Here is a 23067-nt window from a genome sequence, read left to right on the forward strand (position 1 = left end):
AGCTGACACCTCAAGGGGAGTGTCTTTTCCGCTGCAGCTCAGGGGCGTGTCTCAGCTCTCCCTATCACAGCTCAGGGGGCGTGTCTCAGCTCTCCCTATCACAGCTCAGGGGGCGTGTCTATGCTCTCCCTATCAGAGCTCAGGAGGCAGTTGAAGGATGAAACTGAGCATGTGCGGCTATCCCAGTGAGGAGGTAAAGGGAATAAGAAGAAAAAACTAACAGCAGGTGGCGCTATACAGATACATTTTATTAAATAACTCAGTGGTTATGCAAAATGTTTAATTACAGGCAATTACAAAAGTATTCAGATCCAGGGGCTGTTTTGAAAACTGTAGAATATTTTTCATGGGACAACCCCTTTAATTCTCTGCCTTTTCTGAGCTCAGTTGTACACAGGGGCTGTCTTCTCAGTGACTGATGGCATTCTCTGTATACACAGTTACACAGAGAATGCTAGAAAAAAAAAAACAATTAGCAGGGTCAGTAGAAGCAAGTGCCTAAGGCATTTACAAAAAGGCTGCTGAATAGGTTCAATATCAGACGGACATTAAGTCAATATTAAAAATAAGTAACCTATGATTGCAGTGTTCTGTGGGGTATAACTTTATAGTGGGTAAGATAGAGACATGATTATAAAACCTTACCCATAGCCCTTCCACTGGCTCACAGTATCGCTATAGAATCGCATAGACTTCTGTCTATGATGTCCGTGAGTCCTAATTTCTCACATTTCCTGATATCTCACTTCTTTCCAGTCTGAAGCTCTTCCCGCTGTCTGCCATCTACGTGATTTTAGAACCAGTTCTTTTACGCTATTACAAAATGATTTGTCCGTCCTGGTGCTGAACGGCACAGTGTTAAAGGACCATCCTGAAGGTGCTGTCAGAATAAAGCTGGTCGGTAAGTGAGAGCAGTGGCATCCCTACCATAGGGGCTGTCATCCGATAGGGGGGGGGGGGGGGGGGGGGCGGGGGCTAAGGTTTAACAGGTTCTGTTGTTCCAGACATAGATTTACTAGATTTTCCATCATCCGCCACTTGGGGGAGCTCAGTTTGTAGAGATTATTTACAGCTTCCATTGAAGTCACTGGTAACTGAATAAATTCCTGAGCGTTGAGCTTCCCCTTAGTGGTGGCTGCAGATGTTCAGCTTTATAATATACTCTGTGAAGGGAAGCAGATGTGGATTTATGTCTGTTGTCTGGTGTAAATACATTTTCCCACCTGGGGAAGGTGCCTGAAGTGCCTAGTCATTGGCAAGTGAAGATTAGGGTAAACGCGTGTTGTCCCTTTAAGAGCCAGAAGGAGTGTGCATGCATGCCCTACGGGCAAAGGGGAGATGCCATGCTGGCAAGAGCAGGCTGCAGCTTACCAGGGAGGACAAGGTGGACGACTACGGAGAAGACACAGAAGAGTGAGTGGAGCTGCTTGTATTTTGGAGAGTGCTGCCCATTTTTCCAATTTTGTAGGTACATGGATAGATAGATAGATAGATAGATAGATATGAGATAGATAGGAGATAGATACCCCAAGGCGTAGTTACAAAGTCGTATTGTGACTCATAGGCAGCCACTTCCATAAGGTGGCGGTAACGAGCTGGTTCTTTACATATTCTTTCCCCATGGAGCTTTGCCAATAAGTCTCCATACCATGGAGCACTTCCAGTGAATCTCCATACAGGGCTGGTCCCTTTGAGTACAGCCAGTGCCCTGCCTCAGGTTAGATACATAAATGACGTTTCCTTGTTCTTATGTTGAAATATTTTCACCCACTTGGTTTATTTTAGCCAAGACATCTCATGAATACGGAGAGGATGTGATGGTTGTCAGCGCCCTGCCAGCTCCAGAGGTGCCAGACTGCACCATATATCCCAGTGAGGGCTCTGTGCTCACCAGCTTCCGGATCTCCTGCCTCTCTCCATGTTCTATCACTGATGCCTGCAAGGAAGATGAGCGTATCGCCCTCACTTACTGCTTCTATCCTAAGCCACGTAAGTATAACCAGATCAGGCTGAACTAGACATACTGACCAAAACAATAAAATCCCCATATGCAGCATTTAATCTCTTATATTATAAAAATTAGTTTCTGTCTGTTCTTTATGCGCGAGCAAACGACTGGAGCGATCTTCACCAAATTTGGAACACAGGTACATCAGGTGTCCGGAAAGGTTTTAGAGCAGGTCTCAGCTCTCTAGGACGTACCGTTCCTGAGATATTCACAAAAAAATTACCTGCATTAGCCAATGCAAGCCTGCAAGTCTTTCTCTTCATATCCCAACTGCCATACACACAGTCACATGTCCCTTATCAGCCAATAGAAGCTTGCAGGCCCTAAGTCTCCACATACACACAGTTTTACTCCAGGTTTCCATAACAACCCAGCCATTTTACTTCACTGCTGTAGGTCAGATTTAGGCTAGGGCTACAGGACAACAATAAGTCGCACGACACATAGGGCACAACTACGCTGCTACATGCATCCATCATGCTGTATAGGTGTCACGGCCTTTGGTTTGCACGTTGCCCGCGGCAACGTGTTGCTGTGAGAGCATGCGGTTGCAGTGTCTCTGCCTTCTGGGTGATTGCCGTGACTTGGTTGCCACACATGCCGTTGCCGGTGGTAACATGTGGTTTGGTATGCTTGTGTGTGCACTTCCCCTTTAAGTGGCTTCCTTCCTCTGTCTGGTGTTGGAAGGGTTAACTCCCTTCCTAGTGTTTTGTGAACACTGGGTTTATGTGGGTGTGGCTGCTTGGGCTATTTAGCCTCTGCTGGATGCCTGAAGCTAGGTGTTCCTCCAGCCTTGGTGTATGCTGGTGGTTCACTGTTCCTGGCTTTTACCATCTGTCCAGTGAGGGCCACCCTTGTGGTCATTGATGTTATTATGGTGTCTCTTTCCCTTCTTATCTTTTGGTTTGCGAGGGTTATGTTCAGGGTGTTGTATGTCTTGTGTTGTGTTACATGGCTGAGTGATGTTTGGTGTCCAGCATGTTTACTAGACATTCCCCTGTCTCACGTTTATTGCAGCTATGGGTGTCCTGGGTTCCTGTGTGGTTGTGGTTTATGCTGTGTCCTTTAATGTTGGTGTGGACAGCAGCACTTGTGCACGGGTTCCAGTCAGTGTGTCTGTGGCAGGTAAGTGTGTTATTGGTTTTGCTTACCTGCCATCTCCTTATGTTGTATGTGTTCCCCCCCTCCTTGCAGCCTGGCCTCAGATAGAGACTCCTGTTCCTCCATGACTGGGATGAACAGGTCGTCTCTTCCCTGCTCCTTGGTGAAGGATTACCAGGGTGACTTAGGGTCTATAGGAATCCAGAGTATGAGCCGTCCTACCATCGGGGTCCGCTCATATGGTGAGGAGTTAGGGAGAGGATTAGGGACGCTGTAGGAGGTGACCTGCTCCTTTATTACTCCTTTTGGCAAGACTGATACCCTTGTACCCTTTAACACCGCACGGTGGGGGGTTTCCCCCACTCCCCACCGTGACAATAGGTCACTGTTAGGCCTCTTTCACATGGGCGTCGCGGGTGAGGGCCGGATGCGTTCAGGGTGCAGTAGGCACGCAATTTCAGTCAGTTTTGACTGGGATTACATTCCGTTCAGTTTTTTTCACGCGAGTGCAATGCGTTTTGCATGTGCGTGAGGAAAAAACTGAATGTGGTACCCAGACCCGAACCCGGACTTCTTCACTGAAGTTCGGGTTTGGGTTTGGTGTTCTGTACATTTTATTATTATCCATTATAACATGGTTATAAGGGAAAATAATAGCATTCTTAATACAGAATGCAAAGTCCAATGTCAATTGAGGGTTAAAAAATAATAAAAACATTACTCACCTCATCCACTTGATCGCGCAGCCGGGATCCTCTTCTTTGTTCCTCTTGAAGGACCTGCAAAAGGACCTTCGCTGATGTCATCGCGCTCACCAGGTGGTGAGCGCGGTGACGTCAGCGCAGGTCCTGCTGAATGAAGATAGAAGATATTTTTTTTTAACCCTCGATTGACATTATACTTAGCATTCTGTATTAAAGAATTCTATTATTTTCCCTTATAACCATGTTATAATGGAAAATAATAAAATCTACAGAACACCAAACCCAAACCCGAACTTCAGTGAAGAAGTCCGGGTTCGGGTCTGGGTACAACATTCAGTTTTTTCTCACGCACGTGCAAAACGCATTGCACTCGCGCGGAAAAAACTGAACAGAATGTAATCCCAGTCAAAACTGACTGAAATTGCGTGCCTACTCGCATGGTTTTCCCTGAACACACCGGCATCGCATCCGGCCCTCACCTGCGACGCCCGTGTGAAAGAGGCCTTAAAGGGGCGCTGGCTGCTGTGAAGGTCAAAGTTAAAGGGGTTGTCCGGGTTCAGAGCTGAACCCGGACATACCCTTATTTTCACCCAGGCAGCCCCCCTGAGGCTATGCTCATGCTCCGATGCGCTCCCTTGCCCTGCGCTACATCGTGCAGGGCAAGGTCTCTTTTGTTTTCAATAACACACTGCCGGGCGGAAACTTCCGCCCGGCAGTGTGTTCGGTGATGTCACCAGCTAAATCCCGCCCATCAGTGGCGGTGACGTCACCGGGCTTCCTGGCAGCCCCATGGAGAGCCCCGGTACGTCACCATATCTCCAAAAAATGCCTCTGCCCTGCTCGATTTAGCGCAGGGCAAAGGAGAGCATCGGAGCATGAACTGCTCCGATGCTCCTGTCAGGGGGGCTGCCGGGGTAAAAATGGAGGTATGTCCGGGTTCAGCTCTGAACCCGGACAACCCCTTTAAGGGGATGGGCTGCTGTTGAGATCCCATTTTAAGGAGGTGGGGCACTGTGGGGGGGTCAGTGTTAAGGGGTGAGGGGCTGTGGAGTTCACTGTTAAGGGGGCGGGGTGCTGTAGAGGTCACTGTTATGGGCGATACTGTGGATATCTTTTAACGACACACAGAAACATTAAATGAAATAGATGAAATATACCCGTGCGAAGCGAAGGTCCTTCTGCTAGTAGATAATAAGAATCATACAGGGACATTTTGGGGGAGATTTTTCAAAACTGTTGCAAGGGAAACTGGCTTAGATGCCCATAGCAACAAAGAGAATTTCAGTTGCAGAGCTGGACCAAGCCTTTAAAAGGGGTTTTCCGGGAGTACAATATTGACCTATCCTGAGGATTGGTCATCAGTATCTGATCGGTGGGGCTCCAACTCCTGGCACCCATACCAATCAGCTGTTGTGATTTTCGCGGCTTCTTCCTAGGTCATGGGCTGCAACACCAAGCATAACCACTGTGCTATTTACAGTGCTGTGCTTCATATGCCGTGAGGAGGCTGCAGCGCCGATCGGACCACCGTGGCCTCTTAATACAGCTGATCAGCGGGACCTCCACTGTCACAATCCCTCCTGTGAGAGAGGTGAGAAGATCGGATAGACTTGCTGCACGTGAGGCTGTCTGACAGGTCTCTCTGTTTTCCTCTATGTATGTTGTTGTTTGGCAGGATCTCGCCTCTCCTCAGGTACCACTAGTTATCAGTGATGAGGCTCTATTTAGATCCGCCTCACACTGCTGACCATGCGGTTGATAGTTTCTGCTTGGAGTTGCTAGTGCTGGTTTGTCCTGGATCTCCTGCTTCTCCATACATCTCTAAGCTAAGTACTTGTTGCCTTCGCTGTTTCTTATTATCTGGTGTGTGTTGTTTCTAGGCCTCAGGGAGACGCAGGTTCCTTCATTCTGGAAGGGACCAGCTGTCTCATCCCCTGCTACCTATCCTTGGGCTCGTCAGTTTAAGCAGGGCTTTAGGTATCCGGTGTATGAGTATTTCCACCATCAGGATCTGCTCATACTGGCAGGAGTTAGGGAAAGGCCTAGGGATTACTAGGAGGTCACCATCCCTCTTCCTTAGCTTTTGAGGCCTAGATTGTTGTCTATTCGTTGTGGTGTGTAGTTGGTGTTTTCCCTTCCCCTTAACCTGTGACATCCACAATCTGATATTGATGATTTATCCTGAGATCATATGGTGCACAGAGGTTTAAAGCAATTATCAACTCCTAACCCGACAAGGGGGTGTGGCTTAAGTAAAATGGGGCATAGCTTCACGGGAAATGGGGCGTGGCCTAATATGCGCCAATACAAACCAAGCCACCAATACATTGTATATAGTTAGACAAAATTATTGATGCACCACATTTGTCACCTCCCGATCAGCCACTGGGCCTAGACACCCTGTCTAAGGGTACGCCATCTACAGGCTTAGTAAATCTGCAGCAATTTGTTTTATGTTTTAGAATCTCAGCTCTACTGCGGTCCAAAAGGAGAGCTTCCCTCTGTGTATTTACCTCTTGGAGACGAAGAATTCGGCTTCCTGTTAAATCTTACTGTTACCGTCACTAATAACTTTGGTGATTCGGTCAGTACCGCGGTGAAAGTGAAGGTAATATAATGATTTATTTGAAATACATTTTTTTAGAATATGTTTTTATTTTGTAGCTCTGAAGGGGTTCTGTCACTTCAGTAAATGGCATTTATCATGTAGAGGAAGTTAATACCAGGCACTTACTAATGTATGGTTATCATCCATATTGCCTCCTTTTCTGGCTGGATTCATTTTTCCATCACATTATACTCCGCTCATTTCCATTGTTACGACCACCCTGCACTCCGTCAACAGTGGCCATGCTTGCATACTAAAGAAAAAGCAGCAGCCTATGAGCGCTCCCCCAGTCCCGGTCACCAGAGAGGCCAACATTTTTTCCTATAGTGTGCAAGCATGACCACCACTGCTGGATTGCAGGGTGGTCGTAACCATGAAAACAAGCAGTGTATAATTTGATGGAAAAATGAATCCAGCCAGCAAAGGAAGCAATATGGACAATCACAATACATTAGTATATTGCCTGTATTAACTTTCCCTACATTGTAAATGCCACTTACTGAAGTGACAAAACCCCTTTAAAGACATGCTCTTTACAATGCTAGTATAATGGTATATGACCGTGCCTTCTTATATGGCACAACGGCTGTGTACCAGGGCCTGGATGTGTCTGCTACTTCTGCATCCCCTACAGCTCTGCCCCCGGTTAGCACAACGTTGTCTCATATGGAGCCCCTCTGTCATCATCAAGTCACCAGGAAGGAGTTTTATCCACTGGAAGCGGCTTAGGCAGAGTGCTGAATCTCCTGGAAGAGACCCGTCCTGTATGGAGACTTATTGGCAATGCTCCATGGGAAGAGGACGTGCAAAGAGGTATTTCTCAAAAAAAAGAGAACCATCTCGCCAGCTCTACATTTTGGAAGTGGCTCTCTATGAGTCAAGATCCGACTTTCCGACAAGTCTTGGGGTTTGAAAAGGGAATATAGCCAGACCAGATATCCATCTGTAGACATCTGTTTCAGGGGGTGCTTGTCCCTCATCAGTGCAGAGTGACGCCTTGGAAGCGGTTTAGGCAGGGTGCTTAACCTCCTTGAAGAAACCAGTCCTGCGTGGAGACTTACTGGAAGTACTTAAAGGGAACCTGTCATCTCAAAAACGCATATAAAACTGCCAGCATTACCTTATAGTAGCCCCCAGTCTGTTCATAATCATATGTTTGATCCGGTAGTTTAAGCGCTATCTTGCCGGTCAGCTTCAAGTCAATGGGCAGCGGCTTCCTTGCTCCAAGTCAAGGTAAGCACGCCCCCTAACCGTCCTCTCTCTTGTTTTAATGACAGCCTGAAGTGTGGCCGGGATCGCAGAAGTCTCCTGCATGTGCGGCGCGCCGCTGAAAGCCGGCTAACAGCGGCAGCTGGAGACAGGATCGCGACTTACCAAGGAGTGAACCGCGCATGCGCGAGACTTCTGGCTGTCAATCAAACAAGAGAGGGGACAGTTAGGGGGCGTGCTTACCTTGACTTGAAGCTGACCCTTCAAGATAGCGCTGATGGCGCTTAAAATATTTTTGTTTTTTTAGGCTATTGAGCATCAGACTACCGGATCAAACATATAATTATGAACAGACTGGGGGCTACTATAAGGCAATGCTGGCGGTTTAATATGCGTTTTTGAGGTGACAGGTTCCCTTTAATGGTATATAAACTTATTCCCTTGTCAAATCCTGACTCATAGACAACCACTTTCACTTGCACTGGTGAGATGGTTCTCTTCCTTGGGAGATAACTCTTCGCATATTCGACTACCATGGGGCATTGACAATAAGTCTCCATACCATGAAGTACTTCAAGTAAGTCCCCATACAGGACTGGTCTCTTCAAGGAGCTTCAGCATCCTGCCTAAACCGCTTGCAAGACATTGCCCCCCCCCCCCCAGCCAGAATCCTACTCCACACTGATGAGGGGCAAGCCCCCCGAAACAGCTGTCTATGGATGGATATCTGGCTTGGCCATATTCCCTTGTCATCCCAAGGCTTGTTGGAAAGTGGGATCTTGACTCCTAGGGAGACACTTCCAGTAGGTGGCGCTGGTGAGATGGCTCTCTTCCTTGGGAGATGCCTCTTTGCATATCCATTGGAAGTAAACAGTGAAGGTTTCTCTTGAATGACTGCAAGCAGAACTCTTGAACAATAGGTTTGATTCAAAAAGAATACAGTGGTCTCTCATGTTATATTATTAATTGGCCCTGGGACGACCATTGAAAGTTGATACCATTGTAACTTGAGTCTATATCTATACGGGAAACCAGTAGTTGGTTACAAAGCCCACAAATGCCATTCTAAAATAAGAAAAAGTGAAGCTTTAAGAAAAATAAGCAGATAACCAGTCTTTGAAGGGGGTTGTCCCACGAAAAATATTCTACAGATTCAAGAGCTCATTTGAAAACAGAATACTCTTGTAATTGCATGTAATTAAAAGTTTTGCATAGCCACTGAGTTATTCAAAAAAATGTATCTGTACAGCGCCACCTACTGTCTGTTCGTTTTCTTATTTCTTTGTCCTGCTTACTGAGATGGCCGCACATGTTCAGTTTCATCCTTCAACTGCCTCCTGAGCTGTGATAGGGAGAGCTGAGACACGCCTCCTGAGCTGCAGCAGAAAGGACACTCCCCTTGACCTGCAGCAGAGTGGACTTGCCCCCTTCACTGCAGCAGAAAAGATCTCTGGATCCATGTGAGGTACAGGGCTGGTTCTAGCTTTGTTAGAAAGAGGTTGTCATGTACTATATGATGTCTGATTTTCATTTTTTATATTAGTTATGGGACAACCCCTTTAAGTAAAACAGACAGGAATAGATGCTGGAAACTGTAAATGACTTTCTAGGTGAGGGCAGGAGCTTCTTCAGGGTCTTGCATAGTACATAGCTTTACCAGGAGCGCTGCTCAACTGGTGTCCAAAGCCGCAGCTCATCCTGGCACAGACAGGGGGCAGTACAGAATATTTAGGACCACAGAGGAGCTACTAGACACCAGTGAATGCTTGGATCAGAGTCTGAGACATTGTATGTTGAGTCTAGCTTCAACTTACGATGGGCCAGGAAAGACCCTTGTATACTGAAAATATTGTAACTTGAGGGATCACTGTATTCGAAAATGTTCTAACACTTCCTTATTCATCAAATAAATACCATGTATTTCCTGTGTAATGAACCTTTACAGATAGATGTGCAGTTACACTTGGCTGCCTTCTCATTGTTTATGTGACACAAGCGCTTTATCAGATGCCCGTCTTTTTCCAGGTCACGTATGACGAGGCGAGCACCGACAGCCTGGCATCGTTTCTGTCTCAAAGGTCAATGCACAGTTTGAAGGAGGGAAGCGACAGCAGCTCACTAATTCAGCTCTACAAATCAGTGTCTTCTGTCCTCAACCAGGAGGCCCCCGACGGTGGATCACTGCAGGCCGGCAACAAAAAAGAGGTGCCTTCAAAGCATCCCAATAGTGTCTCCGTGGCCATAGCCGACCTGCATATTTCCAGCTATTATTCATGATTATGTGAACAGGTCTTCAGCACTGCATTGATCTTTACTTGCCATTTTATCAATAATATGTATTTATTTCAAATATATGAATAGTTTTATTCTATTACATTAAAGGGTTGTGTCATCTCAAGCATTGGTGGCATATCGCTAGGGTGTGCCCCCAATGTCTAATAGCTGTGGGTCCCGCCTCTGAGACCACGCCGCCCTCCATTCAAACAACATACACTTACAGTGCCCGACAGATAATGGGTGAAATAAAGAGAGAAAAAAGTCCATAGACCATACAATAAAAACAGTCCAATGACCATATGCTTCCATACAATAGAGCAGGTTAAATACACAAATGTGGAACATTTTGGGTGTCAACCATGCCTTCCTGGGGGTCCGGGTTACTAAGACTACTTTCACACTAGCATTTTGGCTTTCTGTTTGTGAGATCCGGTCCAAAACGGATTCGTTTTGCCCTAATGCATTCTGAATGGAAAAGGATCCGCTCAGAATCCATCAGTTTGCCTCCGATCAGTCTCCATTGCGCTCTGAAGGCGGACACCAAAACGCTGCCTGCAGCGTTTTGCTCTCCGCCTGATGAAGCGGAGCCAAACAGATCCGTTCTGGCACAAAATGTAAGGCAATGGGAACGGATCCGTTTTTTCTGACACAATATGGCACAATAGAAACGGATCCTTCCCCCATTGACTTTCAATGGTGTTCAAGACGGATCAGTCATGACTATAGAAGACATAATACAACCGGATCCGTTCATGACTGAGGCATGCGGTTGTATTATTGTAACGGTAGCAGTTTTGCAGATCCATGACGGAGCCGCAAAAAAAAGCTAGTGTGAAAGTAGCCTAACTGTTATAGGGGTTGTGACATCTCAAACATTGGGTGGCATATCTCTAGGATATATCACCAATGTCTGATAGGTGCGGGTCCCACCTCTGAGACCCACAGCTGTCTCTAGAGCAGAGCCTGCAAAGTGTAGGAAGCGGACCTCGCATGCACGGCCGCCCTCCATTCATTCCTATGGGAGTGCCGAGTGCTATTTTTAGGAAGGCCAGTAGAAATAAATGATATAAAAAAAAAAGAATGAGATTCCTCACTGGTTGATACCTTTTATTGAAACGGCACAAATGGACACAAATGAAAAGGTATCGACCACTGAGGAATCGCAATATTTTCTTTTATCTTCTATTTGCTAGGTAACACGGTACAAATATATATTTACTACTTTAGAAATGAATGGGAGGCACACCGCACAAGCGCAGGTACAGCTCCATTCACTTCTGTGCGCGCGGCTATTTTCGGCAGTCCCATTGAAATGAATGGAGGGTGGCGGCGCATGCGCGGTCTGCTCTCCTTCTTTTTTAGAGATAGTTGTGGGTTCCAGAGGTGGGACCTGCACCTATCAGACATTGGTGACATATCCTAGAGAGATATACCACCAATGTTTGAGATGACATAACCCCTTTAAGAGTTATTGTACTAACCCTGCACCCCCGGGATGGCAAGGTTGGCACCCAAAACGTTCCACATTTGTGTATTTAAGCTTCTCCATTGTATGGCAGTATATGGTCATTGGACTGTTTTTATTGTATGGTCCATGGACCTTTTTCTCTCTTAGTTTCACACATTGTCAGTTGAGTCCGTCGGGTACCGCGAAGCGTATGTTGTTTTAACGGGTGACGTAGCTCCGTGTATTTCCCTGTGAAATATAATGCAATCCACGTAGGTGTGAACAGAGCCTTAGAGGTTGTAGGACAAGATAGCAAGGAGTCTCTGAATGTAAATGATAAATTTGATGAAAGCAAGCAGAGATCCTGAAAATGGTCGGAAACTGAACAGACAGCAGAATGGAAGTTCTAACCAGTGAAGTCTAACTTTCTTCTATTTCCACCCTAGTTACGAGAAGTGATGATCACAGCGCTCTCTGCTGTTAACGTGACCACACTGCACACGGCTCTTGAGATGTCCGAGGTGCTGAAAGACATCACAATGAGAAGTGAAGAGCTGTCTTCGTCCGCTCAGGTGAGACGTAGTCTAGTCTATAAGCCATTGGGCCTCATGTATCAAACCTTCTGGTTCTCTAGAGTATTACATAATACTAGAGAAATCAGTGCTGACAAAAAGCCACTATGGCCGCCCAGTCAGCTCTTTTGTATAACTTTCTTCAAGGTGGAAGCCATCAGTGTGCTGAGAGACGTCAGCCAGTCCTTGCTGACCGTAAGCAATGAACGGGATCCGACGAAAGAAAGAACGGCAAACTATCTGTTTAATGCCATGAGTAACGTGCTGGAGGCGAGTGCAAGGAATGGGTCTGCTGGTAACACCATGGTACGTCTGCCATTACTATACAGATACCAGGGCAGAGGGGAGGCAGCTGCACGTGGCAAATAATCAGACTACTACTATCAGTTTCCAAACAGAATTAGCAAACCCCCTCTGTGTCTCCTCATCACTAGTTTTGATGTCGCCCCCAATTACGTTTTTGTGCTTAGCCATTCCACGCTGTAGAACTCATTAAAGGGGTTTTTGAGAGTCAACACTTATCCTTTATCCACAAGATAGGAACTAAGGAGGAGATTTATTATGGCAGTGGGCTAGTTGTTTGGTGTGCAGAAGTCCCAAATTTTGTCACAAAGTGCCCTTTTGCAACAGAATGTCGCTCTCTCTACTCACTGCAGAAGAGGAACCAAGACGGACTAAATTGAAAGTCTGTGGGTCCATCTCAAGTCCATCCTCTGCAGTGAGAAAAGAGAGGGCAGTAGGCGAGCATACTTCTTCTCGTTCTACTGATTGGTGCGGGTCCCAGCACTCAGACCCCCGCAGATCAAAATGTTTTCTCCAAATTCCCGGACCCTTTAAAGGGGTTATCTGGGAATGAATATTGATGGTCTATCCTCAGGGTGGTTCTGCCTACGGGCTGCAAAAAAAAAAAAACTACGACGGACACAGACAAAAAATACGTTCGCGTGCATGAGCCCTAAGTCAGGATCTAACCCAAACCTAACAATCCTTTTGTTCAAACCACATAACATCATCTTTTGAAATGTCAAAATGCCGAAAGCATAAAATACTGCAAGTTATACAAAAAAAAAAAATCGGACACTGTACATCTAACAGCCATTCCTTGTATAGAACATGTATATACCATTATACCACATTATGTGCTTTTGTAAATGCCTTACATACCAAGACTGTGCTGCTTCACTCGGTCCTCCTTTTCTTGTAGAGTGCAGTGTCGCTGCATTTACTCAGCGCAGTAGAGACTCTGCAGAGCGCATTACTGGTGGGAAGACTGCCGGATAATGAACCTATGGTACTGATGGCTCCGGCCGCTACCATGTATATCAACAGGTATGTCCTTAAAGGGGTTGTCTCATCTTAGACATTGCTATGCCACCAGTGTCAGATAGGTGCCGGTCCCAGTCTAGGACCCGCTCCTGTCTCCAGACTGGGACAACCAGAATGAGCTGAGAGCAGACGCTCATGCACGGCCGCCCTCCATTCACTTTTATGGGGCTGCGGAAAATAGTGGAATAGTGAATGATGCGGTGGCCGCGCTTGCGCTGTGTGCTCTACATTTATTTCTACTGGACTTCCAAAGATGGCCGAGCCAGTGCCACTCTATTTTTGGAACTTACATAGTAATCAATCCAGATCACACCGTGCATGCGCAGTGCACTCTCCTGGAGATGGGTGCAAGTCTTAGAGTTGGGACCCGCACCTATCTGACTTTGATGGCATAACCTAGTGATGTTGCAAGAAAATTTAGACTAGAACCTTCAGGATCACAGGTGCATATCCATGAAGCGAACATAATTACAAAAAACTAAATGGCTGCACACCGTTATATATACAAACAATAGAGCTAAGAAGTGGGGGTCATTCTAGATAAAAAAGTGGTACAATACCGACTATAAATGAGTAATGGAAGCTCTTAGCGCACATACGTGTCGGGCCCATCTACCAGGCGTCAAGGTGGCTTCCGCAGATGGGTGCCTATCACTAAATATACTGCCTCACTTTGGACTTACTTAAGCCTACAATATTCAGGGCAGTGTAGGAACCAGCTACAAACGTACTCTGCTCAGAAGTCCCGACACGTATGTGCGCTAAGAGCTTCCATTACTCATTTATAGTCGGTATTGTACCACTTTTATCTAGAATGACCCCCACTTCTTAGCTCTATTGTTTGTATATATAACGGTGTGCAGCCATTTTGTTTTTTATAACCTAGTGATGTGCCATTTATATATATATTGCTACCGGTATATATAGAAGTACCTCTTACATACAGTAATACAAGAATAATCTGCGTGAGCACTATCAACATAAATTATTCCAAAAAGCAGTATGAACCATTATGAATCATACGGTGTGCAGACATTCGGCGCGGTTTCTGCACATCTGCTCTAGTTTTATCATGTCTAACCCTAGGGTATTATTGATAAATCTACCCCATAGTATATACATTTGCCTCTAATAGGTTGCAGTCTGACCAAGTAGAGCGAGCATCCGTGAATATTCCAGATGGAAGCACTGCAGCGTTTACCCTTCCACCTCTATCCACTCTGAATCTCCCAATGGGCGACGAAGAGGCACTGGATCTCCGGGCAAGTTTGACATGGCAAAAATGTGTAATGTAAGAGGTCTGAAAAGAAGCAAGTGCAGGAGCATTTCTAAGGCCGCGTTCACATCACTGTTTCATTTTCTGTTCTTCTGATCCATGAGAAGAACATATAAACAACACCAAAAATAAACGGATCCTGTATTTTAAGCATACGTTCTGCTCAGTTATGCACATTTTGCATCCGTTTTAGCCATTCCCTCTGAGATCAGTTATTGAGATCCAGAAAATAAAAAACTTTGTGTAGGACTGTTTTTCCGTCTAAAAAAACAGATCTCAGACGGAAATGGCTGAAACGGATTTAAAATGTGCATAACTGAGCGTAACTGATGCTTAAAATACAGGATCTGTTGTTTTTTTTGTTTTCTGTTCTTCTGACGGATCAGAAGAACGGAAAATGAAACGGTGATATGAACTCAGCCTCAGCGCCTTCGCTAAGTTATGTGGCGCTCTATTGCCATCTAGTGGAATGTTAAAAGAAAGCACAAATTGGAAATTTATATAAAAGGTAGAATTTGTTAAAATGGTGGTTTAGTTTTTTTTGCTGTCAATCATGAACAGCATCACCCTAGAGTCTGCTCAGATATTTATTAACCCATTAGTGACCATGCACATTTTTTAAAAATCGCATTCCAAGAGCTACAACTTTTTAGTTTTTTTTATCAATGTACTTGTATGAGGACTTATTTTTTGCAGGACAAGTTATAGTTTTTAATGCACCATTTTGGGTACATGTAATGATTGATTAAAGCCAGCTGTTTAGCTAAAACACCCGTTGTTTACGTCAGTAAAAAGGCGTATTAGTGGTCACTAATGAAGCTATTAATCAAAATGTCTGCTGTAAATACCAGAAATGTGAATCACCACCTTAAAAAAAAATTCTGAATTAGATAGTCCTCCTAGTTTTCCTCCCTAGCAGAGCAGACTATTTATGTCACATACATCTGTTGACATAGGGTAGGGATAGGCAGTGACACTAGTTGCAGTCAAGATCGCAGAGTGTCCGTGATCCCATAGAAAAGTATAGGATTGCAGCGCAAGTCACAAAAAATCCAGCAGTGTTGGATTTTTTGGTGACTTGCACTGCGATCCCATTCATTTCTATCGACATGTATCCCTACGCTAATTGGGAGTTATAGGGTGTAGGAGCTTCTACGCACCACAGAAGCTACAGTTGCCGTCAGGCATATTAAGGGTGCCTTCACACGCAGCAGATTTTGTTGCAGAAATTTATTGCGATTAAAAATCCGTTCCATGCTGCAGAATGAGGTTAAGTTGGTGGGAAACACATGGATTTCTGAAAACCTCATTCAGGTCAATGGAACTGATTTTCAGTTGCAGAAAATGTAGCTGCGAGTGACGGCACCCTAAGATGGAGTCTTGATTCAGATTATCCCCATAAGTAGTGTCAACCAGTGCAGAGCCCCTTCTTTTTGCAAGGTTTGATACCTTGCGGGGGTAAAGCAACCTATGGGTCCAGAATGGATTCTAAAGGGCCAGCACATTTCAAAGAGATCTATTCTTATGAGGCAGACTTGCAGGTAGCATCTAAAAAATATGTTGCACCTCTGAACGGTCCTAGATCTGAAGATCCCATGACTTCCCTGTGCACTTCCATTTTTCTAGTTCCCTTTCTGACATGACCTCTCTATTCCAGATGGTGAGCTTTTCAGTGAATCCATTCTTCTCTAGTAACTCACTTGACATTAGTGGATCTGTTGGGGGACTGAGCCTGACCAGGACAAATGGATCTGTCATCCCTGTAAAGGATCTCACTGAATACATAGAGGTAAAAAGATGTTCTCTTCTGTGTTCATTACTTCCAAGCAACTCATGCAATGCTAGAAAGTGCTATCGATACTTAAGTAGATGCTATAGATATCCCCCCAGACTGTAGATCGTGGGGCTACACCTTGTGTCTGAGAGGGTAGACGATCTTCCAAGAAGATGGTGCAGTGTGGGGGTTCTTCTATGAATATTTTTTTTAATGCTTTATTATACCTTACAATATGATTTTTTTTTACCCACAGATAATGTTACCCAGGGATTATATGGCTGATGGAGACAAAAGCACTTTGTTTCTGGCTAATCTATCAGCTGTCATAGTAAACATAACGTCACCCAACTATCCTCTTGTCATCCATTTGGAACCCAGTGAAGACATACCATTGATGCTCTACCTGGGCTATGGGTATCACCCTAATGAAACAAACTATGATATCAATACTCATCTGCCAAATGGACAATATCCTGGAGGTAAGGTTTAATATACTGCACTATGTTGTCTCGCTTATGTATTTACTTGCCACTGGTGTTGACACCCTGATAACCATCTCTTTATGCAAAGCCTAACAGTGCTACACCTGATACCAAATACAGGGGTGTTGTGTCAAGTGGGAAATGTGCAAATAAAAATGCAAAAAATGTCCCACGTATTGGTATGTACAGGGAGATGAATCACCAAAGCCCCCTACATATATCCAAATAAGTACATAATATAGGGGCGTGTAAAATGTATATTTTAATAAGAATATGATTAATGCAACAACATGGAAATAAAATCTAAAAGACAAAAAACAACATCAAAAACCCATTCTGGGCTAATGAGTTAGCGCAAGGCAAGCCAGTGTTTCTTTTGGACCGTATACCAAGTCATAAAAATACTGCCCTATATCCTAACCACATAGAAGGCCGCTTGCAGAACTACTGCCTAAAGTATGGTAGCTATGAAAAATAAGAGAGTACCTTAATAACAAAGGATCATTTGCAGTCATATTGATTCTTCTGCCCCACGCAGTGCATCAATACCTCGGTTGATACAGCGGTAACAGTGATGTTCATGGTAGTCCAATGTTTCAAACGGTCTGGTGGATGCTTCTAGTGGTCCACAGAAATAACAAAATCTTCCAGGGTAAGTCTACTGTGTGATAATGGCTGATAACTGTTCCTAGTAATTTCCTACTGATGGAGGTAAGGGGCTAGAAATCCCTAACAGCCTAAACAAAGAGCACCTGCCCGATAAGGGCAACCCAGTCCAGAAACTCACCCTAATAATGGACCTGCACCCTACTTAAAGGCTATGTACACTGTAAGGGATTTCTTTCTCTCTCAGGGGGGTTGCAATCACAGACTTCTTCGCAGACAACAGGATTTAAAGGATCCAAACTGGTGATTTATTATGGCACTTTAGCATCTGCACAAACATTAGCATCAAAATAAACACCTGCCCGTCTGGGCTCTAACTAATACAAAGTTTGTTTCCCTGACTCACCTCTAAGCACAGCTTATACACAGGGTCTCAAGGTCCAGGCCTTAGCAGGTCCGCTTATCGAACACAAGTCCATACAGGGAAGAGATCCGGCTACACACAGCCTCGTGGCCCCTCAGTCCTCCTGGCTGAGACCACCCAGAGCCTCTGTAAGCCTCTGTTTCCAAGTCCTCTCTTCCCAGACTGACACACAGAGGGTTGGTTTTATCCCTCCTTGATTACAGCAGGCCTCACCTGCGATCACCTCTGGCAAAGGACAACACCCGTACTGGAAGGGTGTGGACTGGCAGATCCCACTACCAAACCTATCCACCAGTCCAAATAAAATCCAGCCCAGAACAAAACGTAGACAAAACTGATTGAGCAAACTAAGCTTTGCTGAAATGCCTGCAGCTTTCTGGATTTTATTTATCTCACCCAGCTGAGGTGTCTGGATGGGATATACATGCCTTCCAGCACTGTAAACATCGCCACAACACCTTTTGGAGGCAGTTTTTGTTTATGATTGTATTTTACTCATTTTTTGCTAAAAATCATATTTTCTATTGACCTTCATTAAAAATATTGAGCGATTCTGTCAACAAAGGGTTAACTATTTTTCTAACTGTGTGACTGGTACTTTCACTTTCACTTTGTGCCAGTCATCTAGTAAACCTTATCTCTAAACTACTAATATGTCATAAAAACTTAAGAATGTGGTTTTAATAAGGATTGATATTTAATGATTGTTTATAATGTCAGAGAGCAGAGATAAGGAGTCCGTTTGCTCCCCAGATGACAGAAATGTGACAGTGGGGGAACTCCCCACCATACAATGATGGGTATGCGAGGATGCAGCTAGGCCAGGATGCCGGGATCGGGGAGCAGGTCACCTCCTAAAGCGTCCCTAATCCTTGCCCTAACTCCTCACCGTATGAGAGGACCTGGATGGTAGGACGGCTCATACCCAGGATACCTAGGACCCTGAGTCGCCCTGATAATCCCTCACATAGGAGCAGGGGAGAGACGACCTGTTCTTCCAAGACACAGAAGAGCAGGAGTCTCTGCAGGCCTAACAGCAAGGAGAGGAAGCCAAGTGGAACGGCAGGTAGATATCCAGTGGCGGGGATAACCACTGAACCTAGAACCCAGGAAGGCATGGTAACTTACCTGCCGCAGCTGCTAGACGGCACAACAGAAGACCACACCAAGGTAAACTGGAACCTATACAAACGTACTGCAATCCAAACACCAAACGGATGCAGTACGTACTGACACAGAAGAACCAGCACTCCAGAAACAGTTCACAGACTTGACTTTTGGTTCACCCCTCCGGGAAACCATGGAGCCCCCTTCCGGAGGCACAACAAACAGGGTACGACTTGCATACATGCCGGACATAAACCACCAACTGACCAGACATGTAACAACAACAAGACGAGACACCAAACCCTGAACATAAACCCACACAGGTAAGGAAGGGGAACGTGGAGGATAGAATGGGAAGACCTCGCTGGAGACATCGATGTCCCACAAGGTGGCCCTCACACTGGAAAAGGGAACAACCAGACAAGGAGCATAACTCCAGCACACACCAAGGCTGGAGTACAACTGACTCCATCCAGCAAGGTAGTTAACACAACACTGAGGCCCGTGACAGGAAAATACAGAAAATCCACAGGCTGCCACTACAGCATCTCAGCTCTGTACACAAAAAAGGGGATCCATATTTTTCATAAAGACCAAATGAAAAAATGATTTTTAGCTTAAAATAAGTACAATGCAATAATAAAAAAATTATTGCCCGCAAAGGTGTACATAGCCTTTAAACCCTAGTACTGCCCGACATGACGTGTTTCTGTCTTCCAAACAAGGGAGTAAATAAACGAAAAGTACTTTTCCAGGCTATTTTTTCCAAATGCAGATCCCATGTGTGGACCGCGCTAAACATCCTTTGGCACTATTGTTGTGCTTGACAAAAGCTTATTAAAAGCTGGCCGTCACATCAGGTGAATATAAAGGGTCTCTACTGGAGCGCTGCCTGGATCTGTGTTCTTTTAGGCGTAGGGCTGTCATGTGCAGCCTCATTAGTGCTCCTAGTTTCAGACTTTTTTTATGGGGACATTTGCCTCCAAGTAATGCATGCTGGATGTGAAGTCTGTGTGTCCAGGGTGCTACTGTCTTCACTAGCTCTCATGTAGGAGCACAGGTTCGATCCTCAACTGATCCTCTTGAGGGATCTCCTCTCACTTATGCTGACAGTCTGTAACGCTGAGGAGTATGTGATTGCTCTCCCTCCTCTCCCATGAACCCTGATGTTATATGCCATGGAGACAAACATGCTCTGATCTCCTGACAAATATGCATGCAATTCATCATAATCAGAACCAAAACCAGTACACATCATAGTATCGAGTGGTAGTGTTTTCCTTCTATTGATTTTTCTCCAAGTACAACCAGCATAAGATAATATACAGCATACGGTACTAATCCTAATCCCACCTCCTACTACTTCCATATACAACTAGTAATCACTATAACATTTCTCTCCAAGATAAAGTGTATTCCTGGGTGTTAAACCCTGAGGAGCTTTATGGGGAAGGCAGCTACTACTTGGCCATACGACCGGAGATGGAGGAAGATGTTCCCAATATAAATTCCATATCTGTATCAGTCATCAGCTTCACGTCCCGGTGCGTATTCTGGGATGAGAGCAATCAGGAATGGAATAGCACTGGCTGTCATGTGAGTAGATCGAATTATGAAAATTGGATATTGTGGAATAAGCATGCCTTGTATGGTTATATAAGTGTTAGGTGATGTCATATAGTCACTCAGATATTACTATGGTGTATTTCAGGTTGGGCCAAAGTCTACTCCCCATAGTATCCAGTGTCTCTGCAACCATTTAACCTTCTTCGGAAGCTCATTTATCGTCACGCCAAATGCTGTGGATGTGAGCAGAACAATCGAGCTTTTCGCTACGTTTGTAGACAACCCTGTTGTGGTGACCACAGTCGCATGCATTGCTCTTGTCTATATTTTGGTATTGATTTGGGCCAGGAGAAAAGATCTCCAGGATAATGACAAGGTTGGTAGTTGTATGTGCTAACAAAGAAGCCACTACCTTCGATGGAAGCTTAGAGCCCTTTTACACAGGCTGAGGGTCTGGCCAATTATTAGGAACGAACATTTATATGAATGCTTGTTCCTGATAATGAAATGGTAACCGCGGGGCACTCTGTAACTAGAAGTGCATAGAGCTATGCAAAAATCAACGATATAAAACCCTTTTATTCTTTAAAATGAATAAAAATATCAAATCAATATATCACATCAAACAACGATAAAACCATAGACCTGTGGACTAAATATTCTCAGACAAATGTCCCCCTGTTTGCAGATATTCTGTATGCTGTACAGTGGGATTGGACCCCTGTTTTATGGGGTAGTCTTCCCTTAGGTTGTATACATTTCAGGGATGCTATCCTGTACAGTCTCAACTGGGAACATATATAATCACAGTTGTATCGGTGCCCCTCTGATTTATAGGGTATAATTCTCCAATGGGGTTGTCCACCCCTAAAGGTATCACTGGATGCAACAATATGTCAGATAAGCCCTTCTATATATGGGTACTTAATGTCCGGACCTTGTTCATTGAGAACTGTAGAGGCTATTGTACTTCAAAGGGTCAAAGGGTCCCAAAAGTCTGTGGCCAGGACACTGTATACACAAAATATAGCCAATATGCTGTTTTCACAAAGAATTAAGTTAGAGGCTGAAAGTTCAGTACTTTACCTCTCCACGATGCTAACGCCGTCCGCGCTGTATATTCTTTCTTTGCGCTGTCAGAACCTACGCGACGTCCCACGTGGTCCGCAAACCTCCACGTGGCGTCCCACCTGACGGAGAGAAATGGAATTGTCCTGGGTCCTAACGTCTGGACCGAAGGTGCGGCGGCTTTGTTATTCCTGGCCAGAAAAAAGAACTTTAAAATATCCACAAGGTGCTGGCTCACATAGGTCTCTCCCTGTTCTGTACCAAACAGTCCTAGGGGGCAACGGTTGACTGTAACATCCAGAGCCACTACTACTCCCATCCTCTGCTCTACCTCCTCCTGGGCTCGCTGCAATTGCATCTTTCATATGACACCGAAAATGGTTGTTTGTTGGCAGCACATCACCCTGTGTAAGGGCGCGATTACATGAGACAATGCCCAGGGCAAGGGTCCAGAACAAACAGTTCATTCCCAGTCATTGCTGATCATTCAAGGCAAATAACGATTTTTAGGTGCCACATAAAAAATGCAATCACCTGACGAACAAGTGTTTTCTCTTTCGTTGGGTCATCAGCAGCACATTTACAAGGGGCAATTATCAGGCACAAGTATTCATACAAACATTCATTTCCAGTAAATGGCTCGATCCTCAGCCCGTCTGAAAGATCCCTAAATAGGGGTGTGCTGCTGCAGTAATGATCATTCGTCCCCATATAGAGGTGCTGCATGCATGATAGGAAAGGAACCGTTCATTTCTGACAATTGTCCTGTGCATCGGCCCATGTTAGATATGGAACTTCTAAATTTGTAGATACAAATGACTTAAAATAAACTAAAACTACATTATTTTTAACCAGGTGAAGGTCATAGCACTTGAAGATAATGAGCCATTTGCCCAGTATCGGTATCTTGTGACTGTATTCACTGGCCATCGAAGAGGTGCAGCAACCACATCTAAGGTATAGATACTTTCAGTTCCCAAAACCAAAAACTCTTGGATCACATCACCAAAAATTGCTTTCAATGTTTCTCTCAGTCGTGTTATTAGTGGTTAAGGTTATCTCTGACTTTTCTGTACCGGAGAAACTCTTCATCCTTATTCATTTATGGAAGCTCTGTCCTATAGGTAACTATTACACTCTATGGCTCTGACGGAGAGAGTGAACCCCACTACTTGTATGACCCAGATGGAATCGTCTTTGAACGTGGAGGATGTGATGTTTTCTTATTGACAACTCTATTGCCTCTTGGAGACGTACAGCGTATAAGACTTTGGCATGACAACTCAGGAGATAAGCCTTCATGGTAGGAATGAACTTTGCATAAAGGTCCCCATACAGATTAGTATCGTAGGCACTGGGTTAATGAAGGAACAAAGAAAGGCACAACATAGGGTAATAACGTTTGGGGGAAAAACGAGGGGATGGTGGGGCTCCAAAATGGAGGATCACCTTTTTGAGTTGTGCTAGGATAGGCACAACTCTATTGTAGACTTGTCAAAGTTGAAGTCC

The 23067-nt window shown here is 44.9% G+C and overlaps 1 protein-coding gene across 1 annotated transcript in view; it reads left to right on the forward strand.

Moving 5' to 3' along the window:
* PKD1L2 (polycystin 1 like 2) overlaps window positions 1–23067 on the forward strand; it is a 92703-nt gene that overhangs the window by 42933 nt on the left and 26703 nt on the right. Inside the window, exons 16-29 of the mRNA XM_040408946.1 lie at window positions 757–901; window positions 1786–1989; window positions 6276–6421; window positions 9656–9835; window positions 11801–11926; window positions 12074–12232; window positions 13131–13255; window positions 14388–14514; window positions 16186–16317; window positions 16559–16784; window positions 20330–20520; window positions 20636–20866; window positions 22414–22515; window positions 22683–22861. Of these exons, the coding sequence (XP_040264880.1) occupies window positions 757–901; window positions 1786–1989; window positions 6276–6421; window positions 9656–9835; window positions 11801–11926; window positions 12074–12232; window positions 13131–13255; window positions 14388–14514; window positions 16186–16317; window positions 16559–16784; window positions 20330–20520; window positions 20636–20866; window positions 22414–22515; window positions 22683–22861 (2273 nt within the window). The remainder of the gene's footprint in view (window positions 1–756; window positions 902–1785; window positions 1990–6275; window positions 6422–9655; window positions 9836–11800; window positions 11927–12073; window positions 12233–13130; window positions 13256–14387; window positions 14515–16185; window positions 16318–16558; window positions 16785–20329; window positions 20521–20635; window positions 20867–22413; window positions 22516–22682; window positions 22862–23067) is intronic.

This window comes from Bufo bufo, chromosome 10 (genome assembly GCF_905171765.1).
Source record: "Bufo bufo chromosome 10, aBufBuf1.1, whole genome shotgun sequence".
Taxonomy (NCBI): domain Eukaryota; kingdom Metazoa; phylum Chordata; class Amphibia; order Anura; family Bufonidae; genus Bufo; species Bufo bufo.